Source organism: Arabidopsis thaliana, chromosome 3, assembly GCF_000001735.4.
Source record: "Arabidopsis thaliana chromosome 3, partial sequence".
NCBI classification, from domain to species: Eukaryota; Viridiplantae; Streptophyta; class Magnoliopsida; order Brassicales; family Brassicaceae; genus Arabidopsis; species Arabidopsis thaliana.
Window position 1 is genome coordinate 9,671,402 of NC_003074.8, and position 13,794 is coordinate 9,685,195.

Below are 13,794 nucleotides of genomic sequence, written 5' to 3' on the forward strand. Positions count from 1 at the left end.
TACATGGGCCCAATAAAGCCCATTTATTCAGGCCCACTTGTACTTAAATGACGAAATTACCCCGTTAGCTGTCGAATACGAGATATATCGCGTCGTTTGCTTTCACTTGTGTCTTGTGTGTTCTGCCAAAGTTTCTCTGCAGCTTCTCCTCTTCTCAGAAATTAGGGTTCCGTCTCAAATTACGAGCAGATCTCGTACTCTCTGGTAATGATTTCTCGTTTCTTATACTTTGTTTATACCGAAGTATCGATTCGCTTGCATGTCTCGTCATCTTTGTACCGATTCTGATTTGAAGTTTCTAGGGTTTACCATCGCGCAATTACGATTTGTAGATATGTTGTTTGCGAGTAGAGATCAATTGAAATTACCTTCGTGGATTTGTCTCGTAAGCGCGAACCATGTTTAGAGAAACGAGTTCAGATTTGCTTCACGCTTAATTATTGTGTTGTAGCTGTGTATATCTTCTGGATCTGCTGCGTGTGTTTGGTTTTTCTGGGAGTCAAGTCATATTAACGTTGTTCAAAAACACTTTTGGCTGTTTGTTTTAGAAGATGTCTGAAGATCCGGAGTACCGTTGCTTCATTGGTGGGCTTGCTTGGACAACGTCTGATCGTGGTCTCAGAGATGCCTTTGAGAAGTATGGTCACCTCGTTGAGGCCAAGGTAAATTTTTTATCTCTCTTTCCTCAGTGGCTCTCTGTTCTTCTGGTTACTGAAACTTAGAAGCTTTGTTCTGTTTCGCCTTCAGATTCAAACACTGAAGCTTTGATATGTTTTGTAATTTGTTTGCTTTCTGCAACTCTGTTTATGGTGAGGCGTGTCTGTTTAGTAACTGACTTCTTTTAGTGGCTATCAGCTCTTCTGATTGCTGAGACATTGAAGCTTTGAGTGATTTGTTCATTTTCTTGCTCTTTGCAAATCTGTTTGTAGTGTTGTCTGTTTGATAATTTTATTTGAAATTTATCTTACTACCTTATTTTTATTGCCATAACTATTATGAGAGATAAACCTTATCTATTGATACACAGGTGGTTCTTGACAAGTTTTCTGGTCGCTCCCGTGGTTTTGGATTCATCACTTTCGATGAGAAAAAAGCTATGGATGAAGCTATTGCAGCAATGAATGGAATGGATTTGGATGGGCGAACTATCACTGTTGATAAAGCTCAGCCTCATCAGGGTGGTGCAGGCAGAGATAATGATGGTGACCGTGGTCGAGACCGTGGATATGATCGTGATCGCAGTCGTCCCTCTGGTGGGCGAGGTGGTGGAGATTGCTTTAAATGTGGCAAGCCTGGACATTTTGCAAGAGAGTGTCCTTCTGAAAGTAGTAGAGATGGTGGTGGAAGGTTCAGCTCAAAGGATGATAGGTACAGTTCGAAGGACGATAGGTATGGTGCAAAAGATGATAGGTATGGTGCAAAGGAGGATAGGTATGGTGCAAAGGATGATAGGTACAGCTCCAAGGATGATAGGTACAGCTCCAAGGATGATAGGTATGGTAGTAGGGATGGTGGAGGTAGTCGCTATGGACCTGATCGCAGTGGTGAACGCGCTGGAGGACGCAGCCGGGATGGTGGCAGCCGTGGAGCTCCAGGAGGTGAGAGGCACAGTCGTGCTCCATATGACCGCCCCAGAGCTGGTGGTTTCCACTAGAATTCTACTCCAAAGGGTATGTATGCATTCTGTTATTTTAACTTTTTCTATTGTATCCCTTCAAAGTTAAGTTCTGGTAAGACTTTTGTTGAAGTCGCTTTATATCTTCTTTTGCAGTTAAAGAAGTTGAAGGTTTCTGCTTTCAGCTCGTGTCAAGTCAAAGTTACGCTTGATGGTCTATTTTCTTCAATGTATTTGGATAGCTCGAGAAAGAAGATGTGTTCTCTATTTTGGCCCTAAACTCAAGAGTCGACTATGTTCCTAAAGTGCTCTCTCTCCTTTTGATATGTTGATCCCTATGGAAACCTTGTGCTTGGTTGGTTTGAGACAATTTGAGATGTGCTACTTTATGCTTATCGTAATGAATGCGTGGGTTATCCCCCAACACCAAATATGCAAAAGCCTCAGGTACGTGATTGATCTCCACGGAATATCCGAGGTCGACATTTGGTAAAATTCAAATGTTGTTATATATGGGGATATGCCGTTTATTGATTCTGGTAAACAATGATGCAGGATGGTCTGATACTCGGGTTTAGCCGTGAAAATTAAAGACTGATCTATAAAACTTGTGATGGGATTGGGAAATATACATTGCTGATTGATACTTGGCTACTGGAACTCAAACATCCCTTCATGAGCAACAAATTGTCATTTTCAGGAAAAAGATTGACTTTGTGCAATTTTAGATCTTGGCAAGTCAAATCCAATAGTTTTCTTCAACTAGGGAAATTTCTACAGCCAAATGGTCTCTGGTTGGCTCGTCTAGTATAGCTCACTGGGTTTATCTTCGATCTATTCTTTGTGGGTTCTTCGTGCCTCTTCGTCTACTTTGTTTCTTGCTCGTGACCTCTACCTCTGCCTTTGATTCTCAAGCTCTAAACTCCAGGAATTGGGAAATGGTGTTAATGTATATATAGTTAATATACGCTTGAATAGGTATCCTTACTTTGATAATTTGTTGAAATTGCATACATAAATAGGTCACACGAGTTATGTCGGGAAAACACTGACTTGATTATTTTATACAAGTGAATAGTATATGTATGGTTAGAACTTAGATGCATGACTAGTTCGTTCACCTTCTTTCACAATTTTGTATTGCATACATACATACATTGCTTAGGTGAATATATAATCAATTTACCATAAATAAATGACTTTGTAAGTCTCATAATTTAAGACTTTGTTTCTAACATAAAGAAAGACTTTGTAGAACATATGAGTTGGTGTATAGCTTAAACGTTGACTCAATTATTTGATAGAAATCGAATAGCATAGCTATTCGACGCCACTATTCGGTTACTCGTACCTCGACCACACCAAATTAAGAACACTTACCGGAAGAAGATAAAAGGAGAAAATGGAAACTAATCTCTTGTTGGTAAAGTGTGTCTTATTAGCATCATGTCTCATACATCCCCGTGCTTGCTCTCCTTCTTGCAATTTCCCGGCGATATTCAACTTCGGCGACTCTAACTCCGACACAGGTGGCCTTTCTGCCTCTTTCGGACAAGCCCCTTACCCAAATGGCCAAACCTTCTTCCACTCCCCTTCCGGTCGTTTCTCAGATGGTCGACTCATCATTGACTTCATAGGTTCTTAGTTCTGACCACACATTCATAAATTTCGATTCTTTACTTAGTTTTCTCACGACCCATTTTTGAAATCAGCGGAGGAGTTAGGTTTACCATACCTAAATGCTTTCTTAGACTCCATCGGTTCAAACTTCAGCCATGGTGCCAATTTCGCCACCGCTGGCTCCACCGTCCGGCCACCAAACGCAACCATCGCTCAGAGCGGTGTGAGTCCAATCTCTCTCGACGTTCAATTGGTCCAATTCTCCGATTTCATCACACGATCACAACTCATTCGCAATCGAGGTACTTTAAAAGTTTCAACCTTTTGCAAAAGATTATCAGAACGTTTTGTAATCCGATTTGGTTTACAAATAGGTGGAGTGTTTAAGAAATTGCTTCCCAAGAAAGAGTATTTCTCTCAAGCATTGTACACATTCGACATCGGTCAGAACGATCTCACCGCTGGACTAAAACTTAACATGACTTCAGATCAAATCAAGGCTTATATACCAGATGTTCATGATCAGCTCTCTAACGTCATTCGTGTAAGCAAAGATAAAGTCTTTATTCACTAGATAGATACAAAGCTGTGTGATTTAACTGAATTAACCAACTGTCTTTAATGTCTCTGTAGAAGGTGTATAGTAAAGGAGGAAGAAGATTTTGGATACACAACACAGCTCCACTTGGTTGTTTACCTTATGTTTTAGACCGGTTCCCAGTACCGGCTTCTCAAATCGACAATCACGGTTGTGCAATTCCGCGTAATGAGATTGCTCGATACTATAACTCTGAACTTAAAAGAAGAGTGATTGAGTTGAGAAAAGAGCTCTCTGAAGCTGCGTTTACTTATGTTGATATCTACTCTATCAAGCTTACTCTCATCACTCAAGCCAAGAAACTCGGTATACTTCAAGCCTTTTATCATGTTTTGGTTACTCGGGCTCGGTTTAGACTGGTTCTAATGGTTTATTATATGTTGAGTTTGGTGGTTTAGGTTTTAGGTATCCTTTGGTGGCTTGTTGTGGACATGGTGGGAAGTACAATTTCAACAAGCTTATTAAATGTGGAGCTAAAGTTATGATCAAAGGGAAAGAGATTGTGCTTGCTAAGTCTTGTAACGATGTGTCGTTTAGAGTTAGCTGGGACGGTATACATTTCACTGAAACGACAAACAGTTGGATCTTTCAGCAAATAAACGACGGGGCGTTTTCGGATCCTCCTCTTCCTGTGAAGTCTGCCTGCACCAGATAGAAGAACTTAGGGAATCATATGACCAAAGTGTCCTTGAAAATGGGGACAAATAAAAGTTCTTTGGAATATTTGTTTTTTGTCAAGTTCTAAGAAAATTCTCATGAAAGTGAAATCGTAACTACCTGTCATATTTATCTGAATTTTCTATTTAGAATGAAGTGAAACGTATTTGATGAAACTAATAATAAAAAAATGATAGAGATATTAGTTTTTTTTTTTTTTTTTTTTGTCGAGAGATATTAGGTTTTTTCATTAATTTGAGACAGTTGGAAATTAAAATAGTTTATTCCTTCTATTTTTTTGTTTGTTTTGACATATTTTCTATAACAGCCAAAATAAGTGTTAACCATATTGCTAAAACACTTAATACTTTAAAATTACCCATTGCATATTCACACACTCTTTCTTTCGTATTATTGTATCAACCACATATGCTTTCGTCCTCTCCACTTCACCTAAGACTCATCTATATTCATAAAGGGCAATTATGTCATTCAAGAAAAATAATATTCTTAATACCACTTAATTAGCCACGAATCACCATTCATAAACCACCACGTGGACAATTGAGCGCGTGGACTACACCGTCTTCCAGTCTGGCTGCTTCGTGAGAGTCACCCTCCTTCCACGAGCCTCTTAAAAGTCAACTCCTCACGTAATCCCGTGCACCGCGTCACACCTGATTACAGGTTCTCTTCTTAATTATTTTCTCTTAATCGTTTTTATTATTAAACCCGCGAAGAACTAAAACATATCTCAGACCAATAAAACTAAGGAAAATCAAATTCTCAGACAACTTTTTTCGAAGAAGACGACGAATTTTAAAGATTTTGTTTTCTATATTCTCTTCTGGTAATCTTTTTGTTTGTTTCTTTTTTTTGTCATCCATATTTGATCTTTCTTTGTTGCTGATTATCAACTTTTCTTTTACTAGCTGATTTTTCCTTTTTCAAAACTAAGCAAGTTTGTGTTCACGTCTTCATCAATGACATAATTGCCCTTAGTTTATTCCACATAGTTGTCATACAAATTACTTTCGTTTCTATGTGTTTTATATTCACAATCATAGATGAAGTTCATAACTTAGATGTTAAAGAAAAAAACAGAGTTCATAACTTGTGATTTTGTGCTTTGTCTTATTTGTTAGATTACGGGTACGTAATTTCTTACGAAAGAAGGCTCTCTTTAATAAGATAAATTCATTTTTCTCTCATCTTTTGAGTTAATACTTCTTGACCTGATTTGAGTTTGGTCGTTAGGTTTTTCTTGATTTCGGTTCAAGTTTTCTCTTAGCTCTGAATTATATGTACCGTGTAAGAAAGTGAATTATATGTACCGTGTAAGAAAGTGAAATTTTCGGTTCAAGAAGTGAAATTTTCTTTAAGTTGTGTTTTTTTTTTCACTTATGAAGTCATATGATAATTTGATATGAATCTTAAAAAGCTTTTTTTTTTATGACATGATGCAGATAGTGAAGTCTCGGAGACTGAATGATATTGTTTCTGGTCAACTTAACCAATTTCAGAACATGGCAAACAGAGCAGACAACTCAATGCGTTGGTTTGTGACTTTTACAAGATTATTGAATCCTTGAGTTCATTGTGAAAGAGATGATGATTACTGATTCCTAGTGTTCTGTTTTTATTTTTGTGCAGTTCAAATAGTAAGAAACCGAATGACGGTATGATGCTCGTAATATCGATTTTCGCGGGAATAGTTATCGGATTTTTATTAGGCATATCTTTCCCTACATTGTCACTAACTAAGGTAACACTTTTAAAATTTTACTTTTTTTCAAGAAATAATGTTTTGGTGTGATTTTGTAAAAGATGTGTTTATATATTTTCAGATGAATTTTCCATCAAGCATTCTTCCTTCTGTTGCTACTGTCTACATAGAAAATGAGAAACCGGAGAAATCATCTAAGACGAGTTCACAAAACGAAAGTGATGCATCACATCATCATAAGGCATGTTTTTGTTTCTCCCTTGTGAACATTACTCATCTTTAGTGAATTTAGTTACAAGATTTGTTTGGATATTCTGCAGATTTGGGTTCCATCGAATCCTCGAGGTGCAGAGATGTTACCTCCAAGTTTTGTTGCAGCCGAATCGGATTTTTACTTACGAAGATTGTGGGGATTGCCTAAAGATGTAATAACATCTCTAGGTTTTTGTTAATGATCTTTCAAACATCTTAATCATTGACTTGATCTCTAAATCATGTTTTTTTTCTTTAGGATTTACCAGTGGTGAAGCCTAAGTATCTTGTTGCTTTTACTGTTTCTTATGAACAAAGAAAAAACATCGATGCTTGTGTCAAAAAAGTATGTCTCTAGTTTTTGTTCTCTTTCCCCTTTGCTTCTAATCTTTCACTCTTATTAAACTAATATCTTTTACTCTCTCAATAGTTCTCAGATAACTTCACCATTGTTCTGTTTCATTACGATGGAAAAACCTCGGAGTATGATGAATTTGAATGGTCTAAACGGGCGATACACGTCAGTGTACCTAAGCAAACCAAGTGGTAACAAAACAAACACTTTTTTTTTATCTCTCAGTTTCCATTGATCTAAAGCTTTAAATAAAACGTTTTGAATATGTTTCTATTGAAGGTGGTATGCTAAAAGGTTTCTGCATCCTGATATCATAGCACCATATGAATATATATTCATTTGGGATGAAGATCTTGGCGTTGAAAACTTCGACGCAGAAGAGTAAGTACTCTGCTTCTTTTGATAATATAATCAGAAACTGTTATGAAATGTTTTCTACATTATTGCAGGTACATCAAGATTGTGAATAAGCATGGTCTAGAAATATCGCAACCCGCTGTGGAATCAAGAAAATCAATCACATGGAAGATAACAAAGAGAATACCCGGAATCGAAGTTCACAAGTAAAACAATTAACTCTTGATATAAACTGTACAATGCCATGGTTTAAGTAAAGTAAAGATAGTGATTCTTTTTCAAATTCTTTGATCAGAGAAGTCGAAGAGAAACCAGGCCGCTGCAATGACCCTCACCTACCTCCTTGTGCAGGGTATGGATCTCATTTGTCAAAACCAATACAATAAGTATTCATACTCTCTTGATCCATTAAGTTTTGCACGGTTCCTTATCAGGTTTATAGAGATTATGGCTCCAGTTTTCTCTAGAGAGGCATGGCGTTGTGTGTGGCATATGATTCAGAATGACTTGGTTCACGGTTGGGGTCTTGACTTTGCGCTAAGAAAATGCGTCGAGGTTAACATACAAATACAACTTATTCACAAACGCGTATAATTTTACAAAACGTTTTCGAAACTAAGAAGAAACACTTTTTAATGATTCAATAAACAGCCTGCACATGAGAAGATTGGTGTTGTGGATTCTCAATGGATCATTCATCAAAAGATTCCTTCTTTAGGCAGCCAGGTTATTAAATGATCAAACTTTATCTTCCTATACTCAACTACATTATTTACTAGCTTCTTTGTTCATAGTTTTAACTATGAGATGATCTCTCAAATACATTGATCAGGGAACCGCGCAGGAAGGGAAAACCGCGTTCCAAGGGGTAAAACAACTCAACCGCGGCTATTGTCTTGTGTTATATACTTAGAAGGTTCTTGAACTTAGCGGGTTCTAGACCGAGTATATTGTTAATTACTGAATTATATACATGTTTTGATCAGGTAAGAGAGAGATGTAAACGGGAATGGACAATGTTTCAGAAAAGAATGACCCGATCAGAGCAGAAGTATCTGAAAGAAATTGCATCTGCCTCTTCAAACTCTACACGTACTTAAACCAAAAGAGTAGAGGAACTGAATAACAACCTTTAGTGTTCAGATAGCACTTTCAGTAAGAAAAAAAGAGAAATAGAATGTTGATATGATAAGCACATAAGCAAGCATACACACACAAGACACATTCTTTGAAAAGAGCAATATAGCTCTGTTCTAGAAACAGTTATACTGTAGTAACAAAACAGTTAATAAAGTTCTTAATAAACTCTTCATTTCTATAATATACAATTGTCAATACTAATCTGTGTTCATTTCAGATTGTGGCAAAATAATTTGAGAAATTGTAGTATGCTCTCATTACAATACATTATGTTTCTTGGTTCAAAGAAATGACCAAACCTCACTCTTATCATAATGAGTAATGACTATAAGCTTTCATCTTGAATATAAACTCGTTGATACGCCGTGCAATGCCATCCTGCATCAGCCAAGATATCATCAGATAGATAGTGGGTAATGAGCATAACGTGTTTTACCCATCTGAAACCTGTGCACGGAAGCTCTCCAGCTCTTGTTATCAAGAAGGAACTCAAACGAATAAAGACTGTTCTTGAGCCGTAGATGAGGGATCTGCGTAATCTCATTGCACCATCTCAAAAGGTTTACAGTATGTCTACTCGGGATCTCATCAACATCAGACATTATCAACAAATCAGCAAGGACAAATGTCGGAACAATCACTAACAAGAACACATAAGACTCCATATCTACACCACGTAGAACACAACAAAGCCTATAGATACTGAAAACTGTACCAGAATCCTACAAAAGTCCTAAAACCCTAAACAGAAGCTAGGAACTTGCTCTTGAATCGAGCTTAGCTTCTCAAAATTCGAGTGAAAGATTAAAACTTTAAAGAAGGGTACACGAAAACAAGCAGATCGGAGAATCAAACCCTGGCCGGATATATCATCCATCAGTCTTCTTAAAACACTAGTGAGTAGTGTCCGTCGTCTTCTTCCTTCAACAGTTCATCCACCACATTTCCGTAAACCAGATAATTTGGGCTTGACTTATATAAGGCCCATTAACCGCCAAGTCAAAGACTCCAACGACGATGACCATGGCTTCATGGGCTTGTTTATGCAATGAAAGATTGACATCAATCAGATAGCACAGGGCAAGACAACCGTTACAAAAAAAAAACTACGATTCAAACATGAACAAACTCATGAATCGCTGGTTGAGTTTTAATATATATATATGCTTAACAAATAAAAAATCAGGAAAATGAAAATTTGATGTAGATGTTCGATTACAAGTTTATTTCAATGGAACTTATTTATTACTTTTTCAAAAATAATACTTTGTCTTTTCTGTTATGTCTAGGACCTCCGTAATATACAATATTATTGACATGTATATCTGAATATATATTTATTTTTTTTGTTAATAAATATTTTATTGCATCATTTCAAACATATAATAATTTTATGAAGTAATAGTGAAACAACATATCTAACAAAATCCTAAAAGTTAAAATTTATTATATATACAAGAAAAAATTATATAAAATTAAACAGTTTGGATTCTCTTTCGATTTTAATCTTTGATCCAATTATCTTTTTTTATTTAATTATAGAGAATCTTAACATACAGCCTAAATCAAAAGATTTCAAAAAAATTAAATCATTTTTTTCAGTTTCAAATATTTTATAGGTGGAACGTATTTTTATACGAAATAAACGTAAATTTAAATAAAACGAAAACTTTAGTTACATATTTTCTTGTATACAAACATATATGATATCTCATATAATAATTTTATACATAATAATTTATTTCAATCATTTTATCCCGCACATTATACAGGTTCTTATCTAGTCTATTATATATAAATGAAAACAATTTAATAAATATATAGGATGATGGTGATGGTGGTTGTGATGATGGTGGTGGTTGTGATATTGATTAAGCTTTAAGGACGTGGTCCTCCATATCAATAACCATACTCTTGAGGAGTTGCATGTAGCTGCTTGGTTCGGGGAAATCATCGTTGCGCTTCTCCCATATCATAGTGATTTTGCAGACGCAATCTTCTTCAGAGTTGGGAATAAATTGGAAGTCAATCTCATACACCTTGAACTGCTCCATCACGTGACCTTCCAATCCTACAACCTTCACTATCTTATTGTCATCGTCTATCTCTCTCCTCTCCTTGAATACCTCCTCCTTTCCATCTTTACATACATGTAAATCATTATTTTTTTCTTTTTTTTTGTTAAAGCGTGTAAATTAAATTATTGTCATATTTATATAAGACTATCTACAATGGCTTATTGAAAAAATTTATTCAATAGTTGAATGCTTACAGTGGGGTATTGAATAAAGAAATGAATCATATGTAGATTAAATGGTGTTGAATCGATTCAACAATGTTGAATCTTTAAAAATGGACCCTTTATTACCACTTGTTATTAAATAATTGGAGACAGAAATTGTGGGGGAGAGTTAAATAAAGATAGGACATGTTCTTTTATTTGCTACTGAAATTTCTTATATTTTCTTTTCCTCTGAATTATTGGAGGTCAATTATCTTATAAAATATTTATTTGTTTTAAATTATTTTTACACTAAAATTCATCATTTTTTAAACTCTATAAATAGAGATTTGTTTCATTTGATTTGAACATAGAAAAAAATACATCTATTTTCACTAAAAAATTTTCATTAGCCGCTAAACTCGTATCTATATCTTTTTTTGCTTTTTCCAGTGAAATGGATCCCAATAATAACTCATTTAACCCCTAAAATTTCATTACTTATCCATTTAAAACATAAAAGAAAAGAAAAATAATGAAATAAAAATTTGTGGGGTAGGGTGTTGAATTTTATTAAACAAACCATTGTAGAGTATAAAATTTGAGTAGGTATTGAATTATTATGTGAAAGAGAGAGAAAATGATGTGGAAGGGAAAGAAGCTTATGTGGAGGGTGTTGAATGGAAAAACCATTGTTGATAGCCTAAGTAAATGATGCAATAAATTTCCAACATGTCAATAGTTAGACTTCTCAGGCCACCTCCATGGGCTAGGTTCTAAAGAAAATCTCACCTATTTAGAAAAAAGAAAAAGAGAGGAGAGAAACACATAAAAAGAAAAGATCTCAACAAGAAACTTGTAGAATTTGATGAGAAAAGGTATGGATACATGTCCTTCACTTAATGATAGATTTTTTGTTTAAAGTAAAATTTTAAATACATACCTAAATTGATTGACCATAAAAAAAAATACAGACCTAAATTATGTTTAAAATATTACTAAGAAATCCAAATTGGTATCTTAACACTGATGGAGATGGCCTCATAAGGATGAATATGCATGATATTATGATCACATATATATTTTTTTGCAAATTAATGTTGGGTATCAACCCATGCCCCATACTCAAAGTTTAGATAATTGTCTAATATATAAAGAAAGGTATACCTCCGAGTGTGTAGTTCCAAATCTTGATGCCTCCTTGAGTGTCCCATTCGCCATCGTGAACAGTAACACTTTGGATGTGGTGGCCGATAGTGTCAGGGAAGAGATAGTTCTCGTTCCTGTACCTCTTGAAGTGTTTCTCCACCGTTCCTTTTAACGGCACCTGCGTCACGTATGTTCCCGACGTCGCCATTTCTCTCTCTCTTTTTTAATTTTGTTTAAAAGCTTCCACTCGTGTTTCTTCTTTTGTTTTGTTTTGGTTGATGAAATAACACTTGTTGCCTTGGTTTATATAGAGAAGATGACGCTTAAGAATACTGTTTCTTTTAATCATGCTAGAAACTTCTCTTCTTCATTTTTCAACCTAAAGTATTTAGTGAGCATTAATTTTACAAATTATAAAATAAAATATTAGAGCATTACATTATTGGGTCATAGAAATTTATTTTCTTTATTTGATAAAATAATTCCGGACCACGTTATTAATGTGTACAGTTGGTCCATCATCCTTCTAGTTCAGAAAAATTAAGTTTTTTTTTTTTTTTGGTATGAATGTAAAATTATATTTTACCCCAAAAAACAGTTTTACAATAAATACGACATGAAAATAAAAGAATTTGAGAAGTTTTGTTATATATTACAAATATTTCAGTTCCCTTCAATTGGTAAGCTTTAGATCATCTTGAAACCGTAAAATTTAGTCTCCAAGTGTATCTTGAATGGAAAAGATGTCAACATCTAAAGGTATATGCTACAGAAAGTAACTCCACAAGACCCATTTTCTTATATATTGATTTAAGAAACCACATGGTACGTATATAGTATTCCGAAAGGAAACACACTTTATTATATATAATTGAAAATATAGCATTCCGAAAGGAAACACACTTTATTAGATATAATTGAAAACAACTTAATAAACATATAGGGATGATGGTGATGTTGATTAAGCTTTAAGGACGTGGTCCTCCATATCAATAACCATGCTCTTGAGGAGTTGCATGTAGCTGCTTGGTTCGGGGAAATCATCGTTGCGCTTCTCCCATATCATAGTGATTTTGCAGATGCAATCTTCTTCAGACTTGGGAATAAATTGGAAATCGATCTCATACACCTTGAGCTGCTCCATCACGTGACCTTCCAGTCCTACAACCTTCATTGTGTTATTCTCATCGTCCATCTCTCTCCTCTCCTTGAATTCCTCTTGCTTTCCATCTTTACATTCATGTGTACGTATCAGTCAAATTATATTTGGGTCATATTCATATGTAATGATGCAAATAATTTCCAACGTATAATAAAGGTATATACCTCCCAATGTGTAGTTCCAAATCTTGATGCTTCCGTGAGTGTCCCATTCGCCGTCGTGAACAGAAACACCTTGGATGTGGTGGCCAACAGCGTCAGGGAAGAGATGGTTCTCGTTCCTCCACCTCTGGAAGTGTTTCTCTGCTGTTCCTTTTAACGGTACCTCCGTCACGTATGTTCCCGACGTCGCCATTTCGCTCTCTCCCTCTCTTGTTTAAAAGTTTCCACTCGTGTTTTTGTTTTGGTTGCTGAAATAACACTTGTTGGTTTATATAGATCAGAAGCTGACGCTTTCAAATATGGTTTCTACCGTTTCTTTTAATCATTAAAATAAAATATAAGAGCATTAGTGGATCATAGAAATGTATTTTCTTGATTTGGTAAACGAATCCGCGACCACGTTATTAATGTGTATAGTTGGTCCATCATCCTTTACAAGATAATCAATCATACGCGAAACACACTAATCGTGAGGACAATTATCGCGTATATGTTTACTAAATTTTATCCAATCATTAATCGCAACTGCGACTTGTAGTCGGTACTGAATTGTGATGTTGTGTCATATTTGTATAGTGATTGATAAATATTAATATATAATCGTCGTGTCATAAGTAACCTGAATCCATAGATTTGATAGTGTGACTGTGCTTGCGTGTGGAAGTTATACTTATACATGAAAATATGTATAAATTAAAATCACATATTTTTATTAATTTAGAGATTTGAGGTAGAACGAAAAGATTAATTTATTTTTGCATTTTATGGATCGATATTAAAA

The 13,794-nt window shown here is 35.3% G+C and overlaps 6 protein-coding genes across 11 annotated transcripts; 3 read left to right on the plus strand and 3 right to left on the minus strand.

Moving 5' to 3' along the window:
- The first annotated feature begins 115 nt into the window (after nucleotides 1–115).
- On the plus strand, nucleotides 116–4,526 carry AT3G26430 (GDSL-like Lipase/Acylhydrolase superfamily protein). The gene is made up of 9 exons (NM_113550.3): nucleotides 116–204; nucleotides 552–662; nucleotides 1,028–1,670; nucleotides 1,772–2,062; nucleotides 2,171–3,252; nucleotides 3,328–3,537; nucleotides 3,610–3,779; nucleotides 3,869–4,139; nucleotides 4,232–4,526. Exons 5-9 carry the CDS (start codon nucleotides 3,018–3,020, stop codon nucleotides 4,486–4,488), a joined length of 1,143 nt encoding a protein of 380 aa, NP_189274.1. The 5' UTR covers nucleotides 116–204; nucleotides 552–662; nucleotides 1,028–1,670; nucleotides 1,772–2,062; nucleotides 2,171–3,017; the 3' UTR covers nucleotides 4,489–4,526.
- ATRZ-1A (RNA-binding (RRM/RBD/RNP motifs) family protein with retrovirus zinc finger-like domain-containing protein) lies at nucleotides 116–4,604 on the plus strand. Its single transcript, NM_113549.3, has 8 exons — nucleotides 116–204; nucleotides 549–662; nucleotides 1,028–1,670; nucleotides 1,772–2,062; nucleotides 2,171–3,252; nucleotides 3,610–3,779; nucleotides 3,869–4,139; nucleotides 4,232–4,604. The coding sequence occupies exons 2-3, from the start codon at nucleotides 552–554 to the stop codon at nucleotides 1,652–1,654; spliced, it is 738 nt and encodes a 245-aa protein (NP_189273.1). The 5' UTR covers nucleotides 116–204; nucleotides 549–551; the 3' UTR covers nucleotides 1,655–1,670; nucleotides 1,772–2,062; nucleotides 2,171–3,252; nucleotides 3,610–3,779; nucleotides 3,869–4,139; nucleotides 4,232–4,604.
- Nucleotides 4,605–5,162: 558 nt separating this feature from the next.
- On the plus strand, nucleotides 5,163–12,098 carry AT3G26440 (transmembrane protein, putative (DUF707)). 6 transcript variants are annotated; one of them, NM_001203052.1, is made up of 14 exons: nucleotides 5,163–5,642; nucleotides 5,957–6,048; nucleotides 6,144–6,255; nucleotides 6,387–6,434; nucleotides 6,537–6,641; nucleotides 6,728–6,814; nucleotides 6,899–7,014; nucleotides 7,103–7,204; nucleotides 7,273–7,386; nucleotides 7,476–7,532; nucleotides 7,615–7,735; nucleotides 7,832–7,906; nucleotides 8,013–8,048; nucleotides 8,167–8,499. In NM_001203052.1, exons 2-14 carry the CDS (start codon nucleotides 6,017–6,019, stop codon nucleotides 8,278–8,280), a joined length of 1,119 nt encoding a protein of 372 aa, NP_001189981.1. In that variant the 5' UTR covers nucleotides 5,163–5,642; nucleotides 5,957–6,016; the 3' UTR covers nucleotides 8,281–8,499. The 6 variants fall into 6 exon arrangements, with proteins under 6 accessions (NP_001189981.1, NP_001030771.1, NP_566793.1 ...); NM_001035694.3 differs by having other exon boundaries at nucleotides 5,216–5,340; nucleotides 6,338–6,457; nucleotides 8,167–12,098; NM_113551.4 differs by having other exon boundaries at nucleotides 5,373–5,642; nucleotides 6,338–6,457; nucleotides 8,167–12,098.
- AT3G26445 (beta-1,4-N-acetylglucosaminyltransferase family protein) lies at nucleotides 8,719–9,345 on the minus strand (the record flags this gene model as incomplete). The annotated part of the gene is made up of 2 exons (NM_148754.1): nucleotides 8,719–9,042; nucleotides 9,313–9,345. The coding sequence occupies 2 exons, from the start codon at nucleotides 9,343–9,345 to the stop codon at nucleotides 8,719–8,721; spliced, it is 357 nt and encodes a 118-aa protein (NP_683596.1).
- Nucleotides 9,834–12,105, minus strand: AT3G26450 (Polyketide cyclase/dehydrase and lipid transport superfamily protein). The gene is made up of 2 exons (NM_113552.4): nucleotides 11,709–12,105; nucleotides 9,834–10,460 (listed from the first exon to the last, which is right to left on the minus strand). The coding sequence occupies exons 1-2, from the start codon at nucleotides 11,896–11,898 to the stop codon at nucleotides 10,192–10,194; spliced, it is 459 nt and encodes a 152-aa protein (NP_189276.1). The 5' UTR covers nucleotides 11,899–12,105; the 3' UTR covers nucleotides 9,834–10,191.
- A 175-nt stretch (nucleotides 12,106–12,280) lies between these two features.
- On the minus strand, nucleotides 12,281–13,256 carry AT3G26460 (Polyketide cyclase/dehydrase and lipid transport superfamily protein). The gene is made up of 2 exons (NM_113553.3): nucleotides 13,017–13,256; nucleotides 12,281–12,920 (listed from the first exon to the last, which is right to left on the minus strand). Exons 1-2 carry the CDS (start codon nucleotides 13,204–13,206, stop codon nucleotides 12,652–12,654), a joined length of 459 nt encoding a protein of 152 aa, NP_189277.1. The 5' UTR covers nucleotides 13,207–13,256; the 3' UTR covers nucleotides 12,281–12,651.
- Nucleotides 13,257–13,794: the final 538 nt, after the last annotated feature.